The sequence below is a fragment of the Bactrocera oleae genome, chromosome 3, assembly GCF_042242935.1.
Source record: "Bactrocera oleae isolate idBacOlea1 chromosome 3, idBacOlea1, whole genome shotgun sequence".
Taxonomy (NCBI): Eukaryota; Metazoa; Arthropoda; class Insecta; order Diptera; family Tephritidae; genus Bactrocera; species Bactrocera oleae.
The window spans coordinates 92,122,685-92,135,837 of NC_091537.1; the positions used below are offsets into that span (position 1 = coordinate 92,122,685).

General features: G+C 36.7%; 1 protein-coding gene across 1 annotated transcript in view; it reads left to right on the forward strand.

Moving 5' to 3' along the window:
- The window catches only part of retm (real-time), a 31,794-nt gene extending 19,076 nt beyond the window's left edge, over positions 1 to 12,718 (forward strand). The window contains exons 3-8 of the mRNA XM_036360024.2: positions 6,218 to 7,192; positions 7,257 to 7,515; positions 7,584 to 7,705; positions 9,443 to 9,734; positions 9,800 to 9,900; positions 9,975 to 12,718. Coding sequence (XP_036215917.2) covers positions 6,218 to 7,192; positions 7,257 to 7,515; positions 7,584 to 7,705; positions 9,443 to 9,734; positions 9,800 to 9,900; positions 9,975 to 10,166 — 1,941 coding nt within the window. The 3' untranslated portion in view covers positions 10,167 to 12,718. The remainder of the gene's footprint in view (positions 1 to 6,217; positions 7,193 to 7,256; positions 7,516 to 7,583; positions 7,706 to 9,442; positions 9,735 to 9,799; positions 9,901 to 9,974) is intronic.
- The last annotated feature ends 435 nt before the right edge of the window (positions 12,719 to 13,153 follow it).

A 13,153-nucleotide genomic window follows, 5' to 3' on the forward strand; every position in this document is an offset into this window, starting at 1 on the left:
TGTTTTTTCAGCGCCAAAAACATTACTGATATAATTTTGCAGAATTTTGCTGAGTTGACAGTCCTTGGTCGGATATGACTTCGAACCCATTCCGGTTACGTAGACCAGACTGTCATGGGGCCGAATTTCTTTCACAGATTTTTATGTTTCTTAATTTTTGAGCTTCTATTTCATGAATTGGAGACTCAGGGCTTTCATATCAGCGCTACGAAATTTTGATCGATATTGCCAGCATTGAAATTAAGTAGTCTTATTATACAGAAACACCCATTTTTCTGTATGTAAAGCCCAAATTAACTTAATTTCGCTTGAATGAAAATTATTACGAGTACATACTATTATGCTCTCTACATTTTAGAAGATTAATGGACTCTTTTCAACAAAATTATTCATAAAAAATTTTTTTTCCATTAAATACAGTTGCAATAAATGGTCTGTAAATCTGATATAGTTTAATTTAAATTTGTAAGAAATTTTGTGAAGCCACAAATGATGGAACATATTATTAATTTCAGGTTATTCGAGCAAAATTGGCACAGCACTGCCAACATTATTGTGGTAATAAAGAATTGTTCGTGTTTGGGAAGTTCGAGTGGCTTTCAGTTTCATTTTCGGTCTTCATATTACTATTAAAATACACTCAAAATGTATGCAACGTCAAATGTTTGCTTCACAAATTCCCGAAATCTAATGGTGATAGTAAAATGTTGCCTACAATGTTGCGTAATCTTTTAACTTATCGAAGTTTCACACCTGACATGATGTTAATGGTAGAGGACAGTATATTTTTTATAGAGATTGTGATTTTTTAACATCATTCGTAATATTTTTATCAATTTTTTCATATGTTTAAAAATTTTAAATGCAAAAAATATATGTTTATTATAGGAGATAATTTTTCTACATAATTTATAGCTCATTTTTAGTTTTACTATTTTAATATTTTAATATTATATTTATCGAGAAAAAGTTTCAAATTTTTTGTAGCAGGGTCAAGGGCTGCTTTATACAAAATATAATTTTTTTTTAATATAGTAAATTGTAGAAAGCAATTTTAAATTCATTTAACTGTGTCATATTATTTTATAACAAACTTATTAATTTATTTAGGCTGGCATTCTCCCAGCTAACCCGCAACAGCTGCATAGCATATGCCATTCTGCCAGTGATTTTCTCAACTAGCCAGAATATTTAAAGTGGAAAAGGTGTAGAAATTCACAAACAAAACTAAAACATAAATACAACAACATATTTACATATATTTACTGTTATATGAGATAATTGGCGCCCTTAGCAGACAACTCAATAAATGAATGCGGGTACAGTGCCGACTGTTTTAAGCGGCACTAACCAGATGGAGGCGCAACAACAAGAGCGCTCGTATTTACCTTTAAAGCAAGTAACCTTGACACCTGCCAACCGAGTTGTGGAGGTTAATGGTGTCGATTGTGCCGAACGCGGCCGATAAACCAAGGCTATCAAGTGCCATCAAGTGGAGGACGAGTGCCGACGTAAACCGTATGGCTTCACATCCTCGCTGCGGTTAATGAATCGAGACGCTATTTACAAAAAAAAAAACGGAGTCTTAGCATTACCGTATTTAGGTACATTTATTTAAAAAAAGAATAACAACCACATACATTTGGGTACAATAAATGAGAGACGGACGACTGCACTGCATTTGTTGGCAACGAAAGTTTTACAGTTTTTCTCGACTTGTTTGTGTGTGAATTTCGAGTGCGTGTTTGCTGGATTTTCAGCTGTTTTCAACACGAACCTTTCAATTGCACGCTGGCGCGCTTTTGATGGTCGCCGCGCCTTGTGGTATGCTAGCATTTAAACTCTTCGCCGTGATATACACAAGGGAATGCAAGTTAAAAAGTCATTTGTGTTGGCATGTGTGGTAACTCTCCAGGGGGACGCGTTGCAGTGCATACGTTGTGTTATATAAAAACTCGCTCGAACTAATTTTCATGCGCGATATGCCGTTATTGAGCAAGTGCTTTCTTTTCTGGGTCAAAGCGTGTACGTCGCTGCGGTATTTCATGTTGGAAGTGTAAAAGTTTAAATTTTTCATTAACGTCACATGACTGCAAGTGCTTGACCGTCAGTTTTCAAGTTAATTTCTAGTTGGTGCATGAATTTTTCAAGCAAAGCATTTTACGAGCAGCGAATCAGAATGCCTATAAATATTTCATTGCTTGAAGTTTCACTATATACGTATATTTCAATGACCTATAAAATAAATTTTACGGGTTGGGGGTAATTAAAAGTTTAAAAACAATTTGCGTTTAAATATTAAAGTTTTCATTTATGTTTTTGGCTACTGGAAACTTTAATGCGACTAAAACGTTGTTAATTCCTTAACGGATTATTTTTCTGAAGCACACAAGATCACGAAGTAACCACCGTTGAATAAAGAAAGTTTTACATGTACGGTATAATGGAGAGCTCTAGCTTAAGCTCTCAAAACTCTTTCCAAATTATCCACCTATAATCGAAATTTTGTTCTCTAACTACTCAAAGCATACAACTCTCGACTTGAGTTATTGCCTACTCTGAGTATGAAGAAGTTGCTATCCTGACTACAAGGCCCCAATAACCACACTCTTTGAAGGAATAGGTTTTTAATTCGTTCAAGAAGAGAGAAATATATTATGGAGCTGGAAACTCCAGGACACCTGAGTCGAGAATACACCGTAATCTGTAGTGCAGAATCAAGGTATAAACTCCCGGATATACCACTTCCCTCTCTATGGGCTCTTGACTTCACCCTGTCGATAAGGTGAAGTTCTTGGTGCGCGTCCTTGATAGAAAGCTATCAATTCGCACATTATTGAAAAGAGGTTGAGGAATGCATTGTTCGATTTCAATTGTCGTAAAGGAGCTATTGGGAAGCGGTGGAGTCGATAACTTGAACTATTGCGTACAGAGCCTACACCTGGTGTCATCTTCCTCGCGCACATATCTCTGGATGAATCGAAGCTCAAAGGGAAGATTGAAAAAATTTGTCTTTTTTCGCGAGCCCTCAGACTGCCAGACCATTGTGGTATATTTTTCAAGTAGAAGTGACAGCCAGCAAGGTAATAGCTTATCCGAAGTACAGCGTCTTTCAGGCCGTCTTTCTGCATTCACTTTGATATCAGAGCCGCTATACAAACCTTGAGCTCGCTGAAAGTGAGTGAAATCCTTCTGGCCCAAAGCGGGACGTATGGAGTCTTTTGAATTACTTGCTCTCAGCAAAATTCATATTGCCGCAATAATAGGTATTCTAATTGAACACAGTCCTATTGCCGCTTACGCGGTGAGGCTTGCGAGGACGTAACTTGTCAAAGTTGCACGGAAAAGATGTGGTGGAAACATCTAGACACTTTCTCCTCTACTGTCCGGTTTTCGCAGACTAAATTTGAAGCGTCCCTGTTTCCATACTTTCTACAAATCAGGCGAATTGGCTTGAATTGATATTAGCCGCCGACAATAAATTTGTGTCCGGCTGAAGGCACTTTGCACATCTAGAAGTTCTAGGCATCACATCTCGCTGTTCAAGTGCGAATATCAGCATATTTAACTAATCAAACCTAACTATGACATGATATCCGTACTTTTAAAACTATTTTTTAGCATCCCAGGATCAGACAGAAGTGAACCTCAACCACAATAATTTCACACTTGAGTTCGTTGTATCAAAAAAATGTGCTCTCGCGAATAACCTTTAGCGATGTTTCAAATCACTCCCCAGCAGAGAAACCACCGAAACCGACTTCGTGAAGATTACAACAAAAAAAAACTCGAAAGTTAAATTGTAATACTGTTGACCGTTAACCGCACCAACTTGCTCACATTAATATTATATTTAACCAAGAGAAACAGCAATTAAAGTTTAAAAACCTAAAATTAGCTAAGTATTGGCTTGAGTGAGCTAAAGTGTAGAACAACAACAAAAATGGTGGATAATCGCAGTGAAAAATATTTAAACAGGCTGTTGCAAATATTGCGGTTAGTCGCTGCCTCGTGCAAAACACAGACATATACAGACAAACCGAAGCTGCTGTAATCTTTTTCAAGCACTTTTGTGCGTTTGTTTATGTGTTCGGCGTGTGCAAATAAATGTGGGCATTTAATTAGCCTTTATGAGCAAACTTTTAATTGCATCAGGCGAGAAAATTAGCAGAGCAGACATGAGAAAGAGCCAAAAACCAAGCCAAATTGTAAATATTTCGAAACCTAAAAAATTTTAATTTCGAAAAATAAAATGATAAAAGCACATTCGGTGGCATTCCGCTGCGCTAAGCGTGCAATTATTATTTCAAAGTATTAAATCTGCTAAAAAATCTCAATGTTTACCTTTGTATTCAAAGTATTTTTCTTTCATTTCTTTGTTGCTGCATTTCTTAGCTGTCAAAATATTAACATTTCGCGAGTGATGGCTTTTATAAATGGCACCGAAATGCTTGCGAAACGAAATAAAACCAATACAAGACAGAAGTACCGTCAATTTGCGCCACAAGTTCAATGTAAACAAAAAATATAAAAATAGAATAAAAAGCACAAAGTGCCGCAAATGTGAAAATCAGTAAAAAGAAGAGCGGAGGAAGGTTATGTTTATGCTTATATTATATTTGCGGAATTATATATTCTTTTGATAACAAGTTTAAGCGAAATATTATAAACGCAAGTGTTGTATAAATAAATAGCTGTTGCTTTTATTGGCGAACCTCTACCCAGTGTAGTCTAAAAATAGCCTTCATCTCCTTTTTATTTTTGCTTGTTGTAACTGTTGTTAAAAAGAGTGGCGCTCAGCTTTCTATAAAAGTTCAAGTTCAGGCACAAATAGCGCGCAAGAGCGGAGGGTAAATTGACAAGCAGGCCAGACAGCTTGGTGACAGTTACATTATGACAGAACTATCGCTATTTTAGGGGACAAATTTGCATGAAAAATGAATGCGTATGATGAATGGTTGTGGTTCGCAACATGCCTACACACCCAAATGGTGAATATACAAACAGTTTTATGTAAGTGCCCTTAACATTGCTTCGCTCGAATTGCGCGCAATTTTATTGTTATGATGTTCAGTACAAATGATTTGCCAGTGACAGCTGCTGTGCGATGGCGCAGCGAGAATGGCGTCATTGACAGCGTTATTTTTGAATGCATGAAGAGAAGCCGTCTTTGCAGAGACAAACACAAAATGCAATGCATTAAAACTAAAGCACAATAGCGTAAAGACTTTCTGAAATGCTTTTGTAGAAGTTCTGCGCGAGTTCACTAGCTGATTATAGGTAACTTATAAGTGAAAGCCATAAATGAGCTTTCATAACTCTTCAAAAGCTTGACGCAAGGAATGTTACGTAGAAAGTAAATAAAATTTTATAAAGAAAATAATATACGACAGCAAAATATGCTTCACAAGTCCTTTTCTTATAGCACAAAAGGGTATAAAAAGCTCTTCAACTTGATTTTGATTAGACAATTTGTATGGCAGCTATATGCTGTAGTGGTTCGATCTATGCCATTTGTTCGGAGACGGTAATGTTGTTTCCAAAAATACTCCATGTCTAATTTTGTAAAGATATCTTCATTAATAAAAAAGTTTTCCATACAAGGACTAGATTTTGATCGATCAGTTTGTATGGCAGCTTTATGTTAGAGTGGTCTGATCAGAATAATTTTTTGTCGATTGCATTATTGCCTTGGAAAAATAATCTGTGCTAAATTTCGTGATGATATCTTCTCTAATAAAAGTTTGCTATGCAAGAACTTGATTAGGATCAGTCAGTTTATATGGCAGCTATATACTGTAGTGATCCGATACCGACGGTTCCGACAAATGAGCAGGTTCGTGAAGAGAAAAGGGCGTGTGTAAGATTTTAGATCGATTTCTCAAAAACTGAAGGACTATTTTTGGGTTTTTACAGACAGGCAGAAATCGGCTAAGCTTGTTATATTTTTATATGGCCTCCGTCGTTTATTTTTGTGAAAAGTTACTCCTTCCTATTGGCAATCGCTCGAATCCTTCTAAATATCTTTTATTTGCATATTGGACCTATTCGAAAACTAAATATCTTAACGCTTTATCCCGAACTCTTTGAAAATTGTGGGATAAAAGAGTAAATCATTAAAAATTGTATATTGGCCATCACTGTACTATTCATATTGTACCATTTATTTTTCCACTATTCAATTTTTAACTCATTCTTTCTTCTGCGCTAATTTCAGGCCTACGAATGTCGCTTTCCAAAATGTCCACAAATGCCCATCGTACTCGATTGCGAGATCGTCAAAGACGAGGTCTTGGAGAACGGGGCGAAACGCAATACAAGTCGACGCTGCAAATTGGCCGTCGATGCGCCGTATATTTTCAAAAAGCTTATAGGTGTAGACTTTGTATATTTCCTGCAACACAACTACCTCGATATGGCCAACCGCACTTTGAATATAGAGGCTGTGAACGAGAGTTTCTCATCACGTATAGAAATCTTCGAACGTTGCCGTTACTATGCACATCCCGACAATCCCGATTGGACCTGTTTCGACCAGACTGCCACATTGGATATTAAGAACTTTTTCGGTTTCGAACACTCCATGGAGAAGATGGGTATGAAGCAGTACACACAAACAACGCTGAAGGGCAAGGAAATCATTGAGTATTTCATAAGCGAACTGAAAGAGAAGGGCGTAACCAAAGTGGAACGTTGGGTGCCGCCAGTCGATGCACCCTGTTCGCCGAACACGCGTGAGGCTAGCGAGGAGCCAATACAGAAACTTAAAGATGAGGAAAGGCGCCGCTCCTCACACGATGTGCTGCTCGATGGCGATTTTATAGCGAAAAATTTGGGCACACTCACACCGATGCAGGCGTCGAAGCTGTTGGAGCTGCGAAAAATGCTGAATGGTGTCGAGGACTTGGAGCAAATGCCCAGTTATCAGACCATACTGCGTTTTTTGACAGCACGCGACTGGCATGTGAACCAGGCCTGCACCATGCTCAAGGATTCGCTAAAGTGGCGCAAGGAGCACAACATCGACTCGCTGGTTAAGGACTACAAAGCGCCGGCGGTGGTAGTGAACCACTTTCCGGGCGCATGGCATCATCACGACAAAGATGGTCGTCCGATATATATACTGCGTTTGGGTCACATGGACGTGAAAGGTCTGCTGAAGTCGATCGGTACCGAAGGTTTACTAAAGCTCGTAAGTTTACGTGCGCTTTAACTCATTTGAGGAGCGTGTTTAAGTCAATCCCACATCTTTATAGACGCTGCACATTTGTGAGGAGGGCATGCAGCGCATTAAGGAGTCAGCCGAAAAATTGGGTCAACCCGTGTTGAGTTGGTGTATGCTTGTGGACTTGGAGGGTCTTTCCATGCGTCATCTCTGGCGCCCGGGTGTAAAAGCTCTACTCAATATCATCGAAACGGTCGAGCGCAACTACCCCGAAACAATGGGTCGTGTGCTGGTGGTGCGTGCGCCGCGCGTCTTTCCCATTGCCTGGACAATTGTGAGCGCTTTTATTCGTAAGTTCTTCTACAATAAATTTATTAAAGCAGTTAGCAGAGCGCTCATAATTTTCATTAACATACAGATGAGAATACGCGCTCTAAATTCCTATTTTACGGCGGTCCCGATTGCCTGCACATGAAGGACGGCTTGGAACAATATATCGATTCGGAGATCATACCGGACTTTTTGGGTGGTCCATGTAAGGTAGGTGGTGTGAAAACTATTGTATACTGTAAATAATAATCATAAATATTGTGGTATGATTTATCATTTAACGGTATCTAATTGTACAACTTTCTTCCTCTCTAAATGCCTACAAATGAAAATTTTGTTCATTACGAAATTCAGTCTGCATTGACCTACATTCCGTATGTGGAAATAATTAATCAAAAGTATTTTACGCATTGCTTTTTTCCTAATTGCGATTGTGTAAGAGGCGCTATTACTTAGCTTTTATGTTTTTAGAAATTTCCACCAAATGTCCAGTGTCAACCAAATACATGTGTGTGAGCGCTTCGTGCGTCAAGTGATCGTGAATACATTATTTTCCGTTATATATGTAAATCATATTTGTGCCAGTTCTTGTGCTCTCCTCATATATGTGCACTATTCAAAGTAAAGATAATTTAAATAGGTATGAATGTGTGTCATGTGCTGTACTTTGTACGAACGTCTCGAGCATTTCCACTAAGAGTCTTGCTTCCGAACAGCGATAGTAAAACGTTCGATAGTAGTTCACTGACCTTCATCTACACAAAATACATATGCACATATATCACCAAGCTTAAAGAGGCGTCATGTACTTGTCTTGTCATTAGATAAACCAACCAGCTATTTGTAGAGTAAAGGAAGTAGCTGATCTTTCAAGGAGCCGCTTTTATCCAATAACCCATCATTCATATCTAAGCTTTCATTTCAACGGAGCTTATTGATTAATATTGATTTGGCTATAACATTTTTTTGTTTCCTTTATATTGTCGGTCTTTAGTGAAAGGGGTTTTCAACTTCGAGACACGTTTGGAATTAATCTGAGAGCTTTAATTTGAGCTTTCGGAGAGCTCAAAGTACTGATTACATTTTGATAAGTACGCTTATCTTCTGCCTTAATTTTGAAGCTCGTAAAAAGCTTAAAAAGCTCTTCGTATATTATTTACATATCTCTTTAAATCTATAAAAAACAAAGTTAGTGATGTAAGCGTGTTCTATGGAATCGGTACTCTAAGCAAGGTTGTTCTAAACATAATCTCAAGTTATAGACAACATTCAAATATTGCAGAGAGCAACCCTAGCCCGGTTAGACCGCCAGAGAACACCGGGCTCGGGAGAAATTGTCGTCCATCTTCTCCACACTCCCAATCACTGATTGCAGCGAAAGCTTCACAAAATGCTCACACAATATTTTTCTCTTATTGGAAACTATGGCATCCATATAAAGGCACTACGGAAGAGCTTAGTGGATTACCATTAGGGTATCCATTGAAAGTAGACTGTTTTTTCACTAAACTTTCATAAGACAATGAAAAAGATGGAAAAGTGATGAATAATCCGAAGAAGTCAAAAGTCAAAGAGAGTCTTGTTCGAATTTCTTATGAAATAGGGCAAAACCGTGCCACAGAACACTAGCTACAAGTGAGAGCATACATTCTCGAGAGTGCTTCAAAGCACTTAATTTCATTTAGATCACTTCATTTCAAATCAATAGTTACCAAATAAGTACAGTAAGCGACTAGCAATTCGAAAACTAACGAAACTCATAGATTTCATGTACCCTCTGGGCTCGCTACATTTTTGCACGGTGCCATTGTGCCAAATTTTAAATTATATTCTGTGTATGTGTGTGTGTGTGTGGATAATGCATTTTGTAATTAAAAATGAAATTAATCACTTACCATATCACATTTAACTGTTTTCTCAATTTCATTGTCATTTCACGAAACACAGACACTCATACACGAAGGTGGTCTCGTGCCAAAAACGCTCTATAAAATGAATTCGCTTGAAGACGACGATGCAGAGGAAGAGGAGGCCAAAAAGACACTGGAAGCCGGTGGCGCATTGATGCATGAACATCGCAGTCTCTACAAAACCGTTGAGCTACGCACCGGTTACATACACGAGGTGATTATACCGAATCAGGACCCGAAGAGCGTGCTAACCTGGGATTTCGACGTGATGCGCAGTGATCTACACTTCACGTTGTATCGCGCCACAAAAGAGCTGCCACCAAAAACTGGTAAGTTTAGAGATGTAGTGAACTGCTCACTTTTAGAAACTAAAATTATTTTCCCTTCCATTTAGACACCTCTGTTTCCATATTCGATATGAGTGATTTCGTGGAAGGCGAACACTACTTCAAGGAGGAGCCGACGCTCATTTGCCGACACCGTGAAAGTGTGCAGGTGTGTATGCTCTACTATTTAGCTATTGCTGTTGGATTGCACTAATAACTTTTGGCTTTTTCTGCGGCGCACAGGGTTCCCATGTAATGCACCACACGCACTCCTACATCATGCAGTGGTTTAGCCCGTCGAGCGGCGCTGAAGGCCCCGCACAATTGAACTTCTTCTACGAGGTGCTCAGCTCGGCCAACTACAAAGGCTCCATGACCAGCCTACAATCCGGTTTCTCATCATCCTCAGCTGCCAGCTCGTGTCAGAGTCGATGATATGAAGCGAACAATGGCGCGGCCTGCAGTAGTGCGGCAGCACGAGCGGAGCATGCCAATGGAATGGCGGCGGGTGGTGTTGCAGCTGCGGGGAAGCAACAGCAGCAGGAACATAATGGTGAGGAGCAGGTGCATGCGCATGGCATTATGGCGGCGAATTCGTTGATGGAAAAGACATTGAATTGAGTTGAAAATGAGAGTGTATGTGTAGCGCAAATAAATACACAGTTAACTTTTGTTTTTAACCACAAAATAATATAATTTAGTGTTACATAATGATACTATGAAAGAATTACTAGTTTAATAAAACAAATTCATAAAGACGCTATAATTTAAATTAAAAGCAAGAAAAAACGGGAGTTTGCTTTTAAATAGCGTTTTAATAAAGTAAATAATATTTTTTAGCTAAAGCAGCCGTGTTAGGTGTGTAAACCAATTTCGGCTAAGGTGGCGAAAATTTGCAATTTTAAACAATTTTAATTTTGTATTAACGAATTTTATAGCTAAAATTTAAATGAAAATTAAAAGTATATAGAAGAAGAAGAAATTGCTTGTAGGAAAGTGGCGTTAAAGTGTAAGCTCATTAGCGCCAACGCCTTTTTTAAAAGTGTATTCTCATCGATTAATCGATAACAGCATGAACAATAATTATTTGTCAGTAGCAAACAATCATGAATGCAATAAAATATTACAACCGCATCGAAATGTGCAATAACATTTACCTACGGACGCGTACATATTTTTGAAGAACTTACAAGAAACTACGAAATAACGCCGTTACAAAACAATAAACGATTTACAATATAGTAAATAAATGCAGTGCAATTATTTTTGAAGCAAATTTAGCAAAGGAATTGTTACTAATTTTGTATGTTGCACACAACACAAGCACAGAAATAATATTTTATAAAAAAACACAATTCTTCGCTTTAACGATTGTTTTCAGTGCAAAAATTATCGATTGCAAGAATATTTTTGTTGTAGTGATATATAGCTTCAGTAATGCGATTAACTGCTAAATTTTTCTAAAAAAATTATAATAATTTGAAAAAAATTTTAATAGTTAATAATAAAAATATAATTTTAATTAATTATTTTAATAAAAAAACTTTTATTAAAATATTTTTAGAATAGAAACAAGCTTTTAAGTGATAACGTACGTAATCAAGTCGTTTATGTTTTTAATTACGTAAACTATGTTGCAAATATTAACAAAAAATCGAGTATTTCCTAAATCATCGCACATAACCTAAAAACTATATGCGTTATTACGATAGTAATCGCTTTTATTCGAACTCCCAAAGAAATGGTTGTAAAAACTAAATAAACAATAGGTTTAATTCTTAATGAAAATGCATAAACATATATTTCTAAAGAGTTCACACTTTTATTTTATGTCAATTGACACAGACGGCTGAGAAAAATTTAGTAAAATACAAATAAAGTATATAAAAACGTATGTATGTATTTATGTACAGCAAAAATGCGAATCCAATATGTTCATAAATATAAAATTAAATATAGCACGTGCCCACGACAGTCGGGTCTAAATAACCGGAACGGACCCGGATTTTTATACGGCCAAGGACTGTCAACTCGGCATCATTCCTCAAAACTACTTTAGGAATGCTTTCTGCCGTTACAATAACAACAACAAAATCTAGCAAAGTAATTTTTAAGTAGACATACATACATACATGCAAACAAATAAATTTAATGTAGTTTGCTAGTAAATTTTGCCGGCAACAAGATTGCTGCCTAAGCATTATACTATAAGTAAATAAATTTATAAATAAAAAATGCAAATTTTTTAGCTTTTTATATACACAGTGAAGCGTCAGCGTTGAAAAGTAATGAAAGAAAGTGTGTAAGTTTGGCAAAAGTTATACCGAAAATGACCCAGCAATGAAAGTAATGTATTAGTAGTGTTGTAGTAATGCTAGCATTTAAGATGATAAGTAGTATTTGCCTTTGATTTGCGATTAACGAAATTTCTATAAACAAAACTAAATGTAAACAATCCTACTACTCCACTAACGACTACTTGTTACCTACCTTCATTTCAGTGAGAAAGGAAATATAATTTAAAATGCAACGATTGGCTGGCGGCATTTTAAATAGCCTCAGCGCACGAACACATTTGATAAAAAATAACTGTAAATTCTATTTTGAATGAAAAGAAAGATCCTTAAACTCTTATTCGCTACAAAGAAAAATGTAAAAACACTTTTGAGAATAACAGACAATTTGTTATCGACATAATTACATACTTATATAATTTCATGCACACAGTTATATAAACAAACACAGCCACACACACATGTAGACGTTGTTCTATACACGCATATGAAGGAGTTAATTAGTGTATTTGTTTTATATGCTCCTAACTTTGAGCTTGCAATAGTATTTGACGCGAAGGCTAAACAAACTTTTCCAATCTCAAATTAACATAAACAATAATAATGAACCATATATCAAAAAGTATTACTATAAGAAATGTTTCATGTTAATTAAATGTATAAGCATAAATAAATAATATTTACTGAAGAGAATCAAGCATTTTTTAGTCTTTTATGTGTTAATAAAAATTATAGAAAAAACGTTGTCTAGTTTTGGGCATGAAGTTAGTGAACACAGTTACGCCACTTGTGGGTATATTTCAGATATTTCTAATAAACATATTTCATTGCAACCATAAAATTGAGCGATGAGTGAGGGTAAACGCAAAGCTATGATTTGCAGAAAGTAAACTAGTTGTCTTCCTACTACCAATAAAGACCATTCGTAGATTTGGGCCTGCAGTCAATAAATCTAGATTGAATTTGAGACATAAGAAGACTTCAAATTATATCAGAACATAAATTAGCCTTCTAAAAAGCGCAAGACTATGAGCTCTTTTCGGAAAATACGCTCATATTCGATATTGTGAAATTTTTGAAATCTTACACAGTTCTTCGCCCCAACGGAACAGTAAAATATCCAAAAGT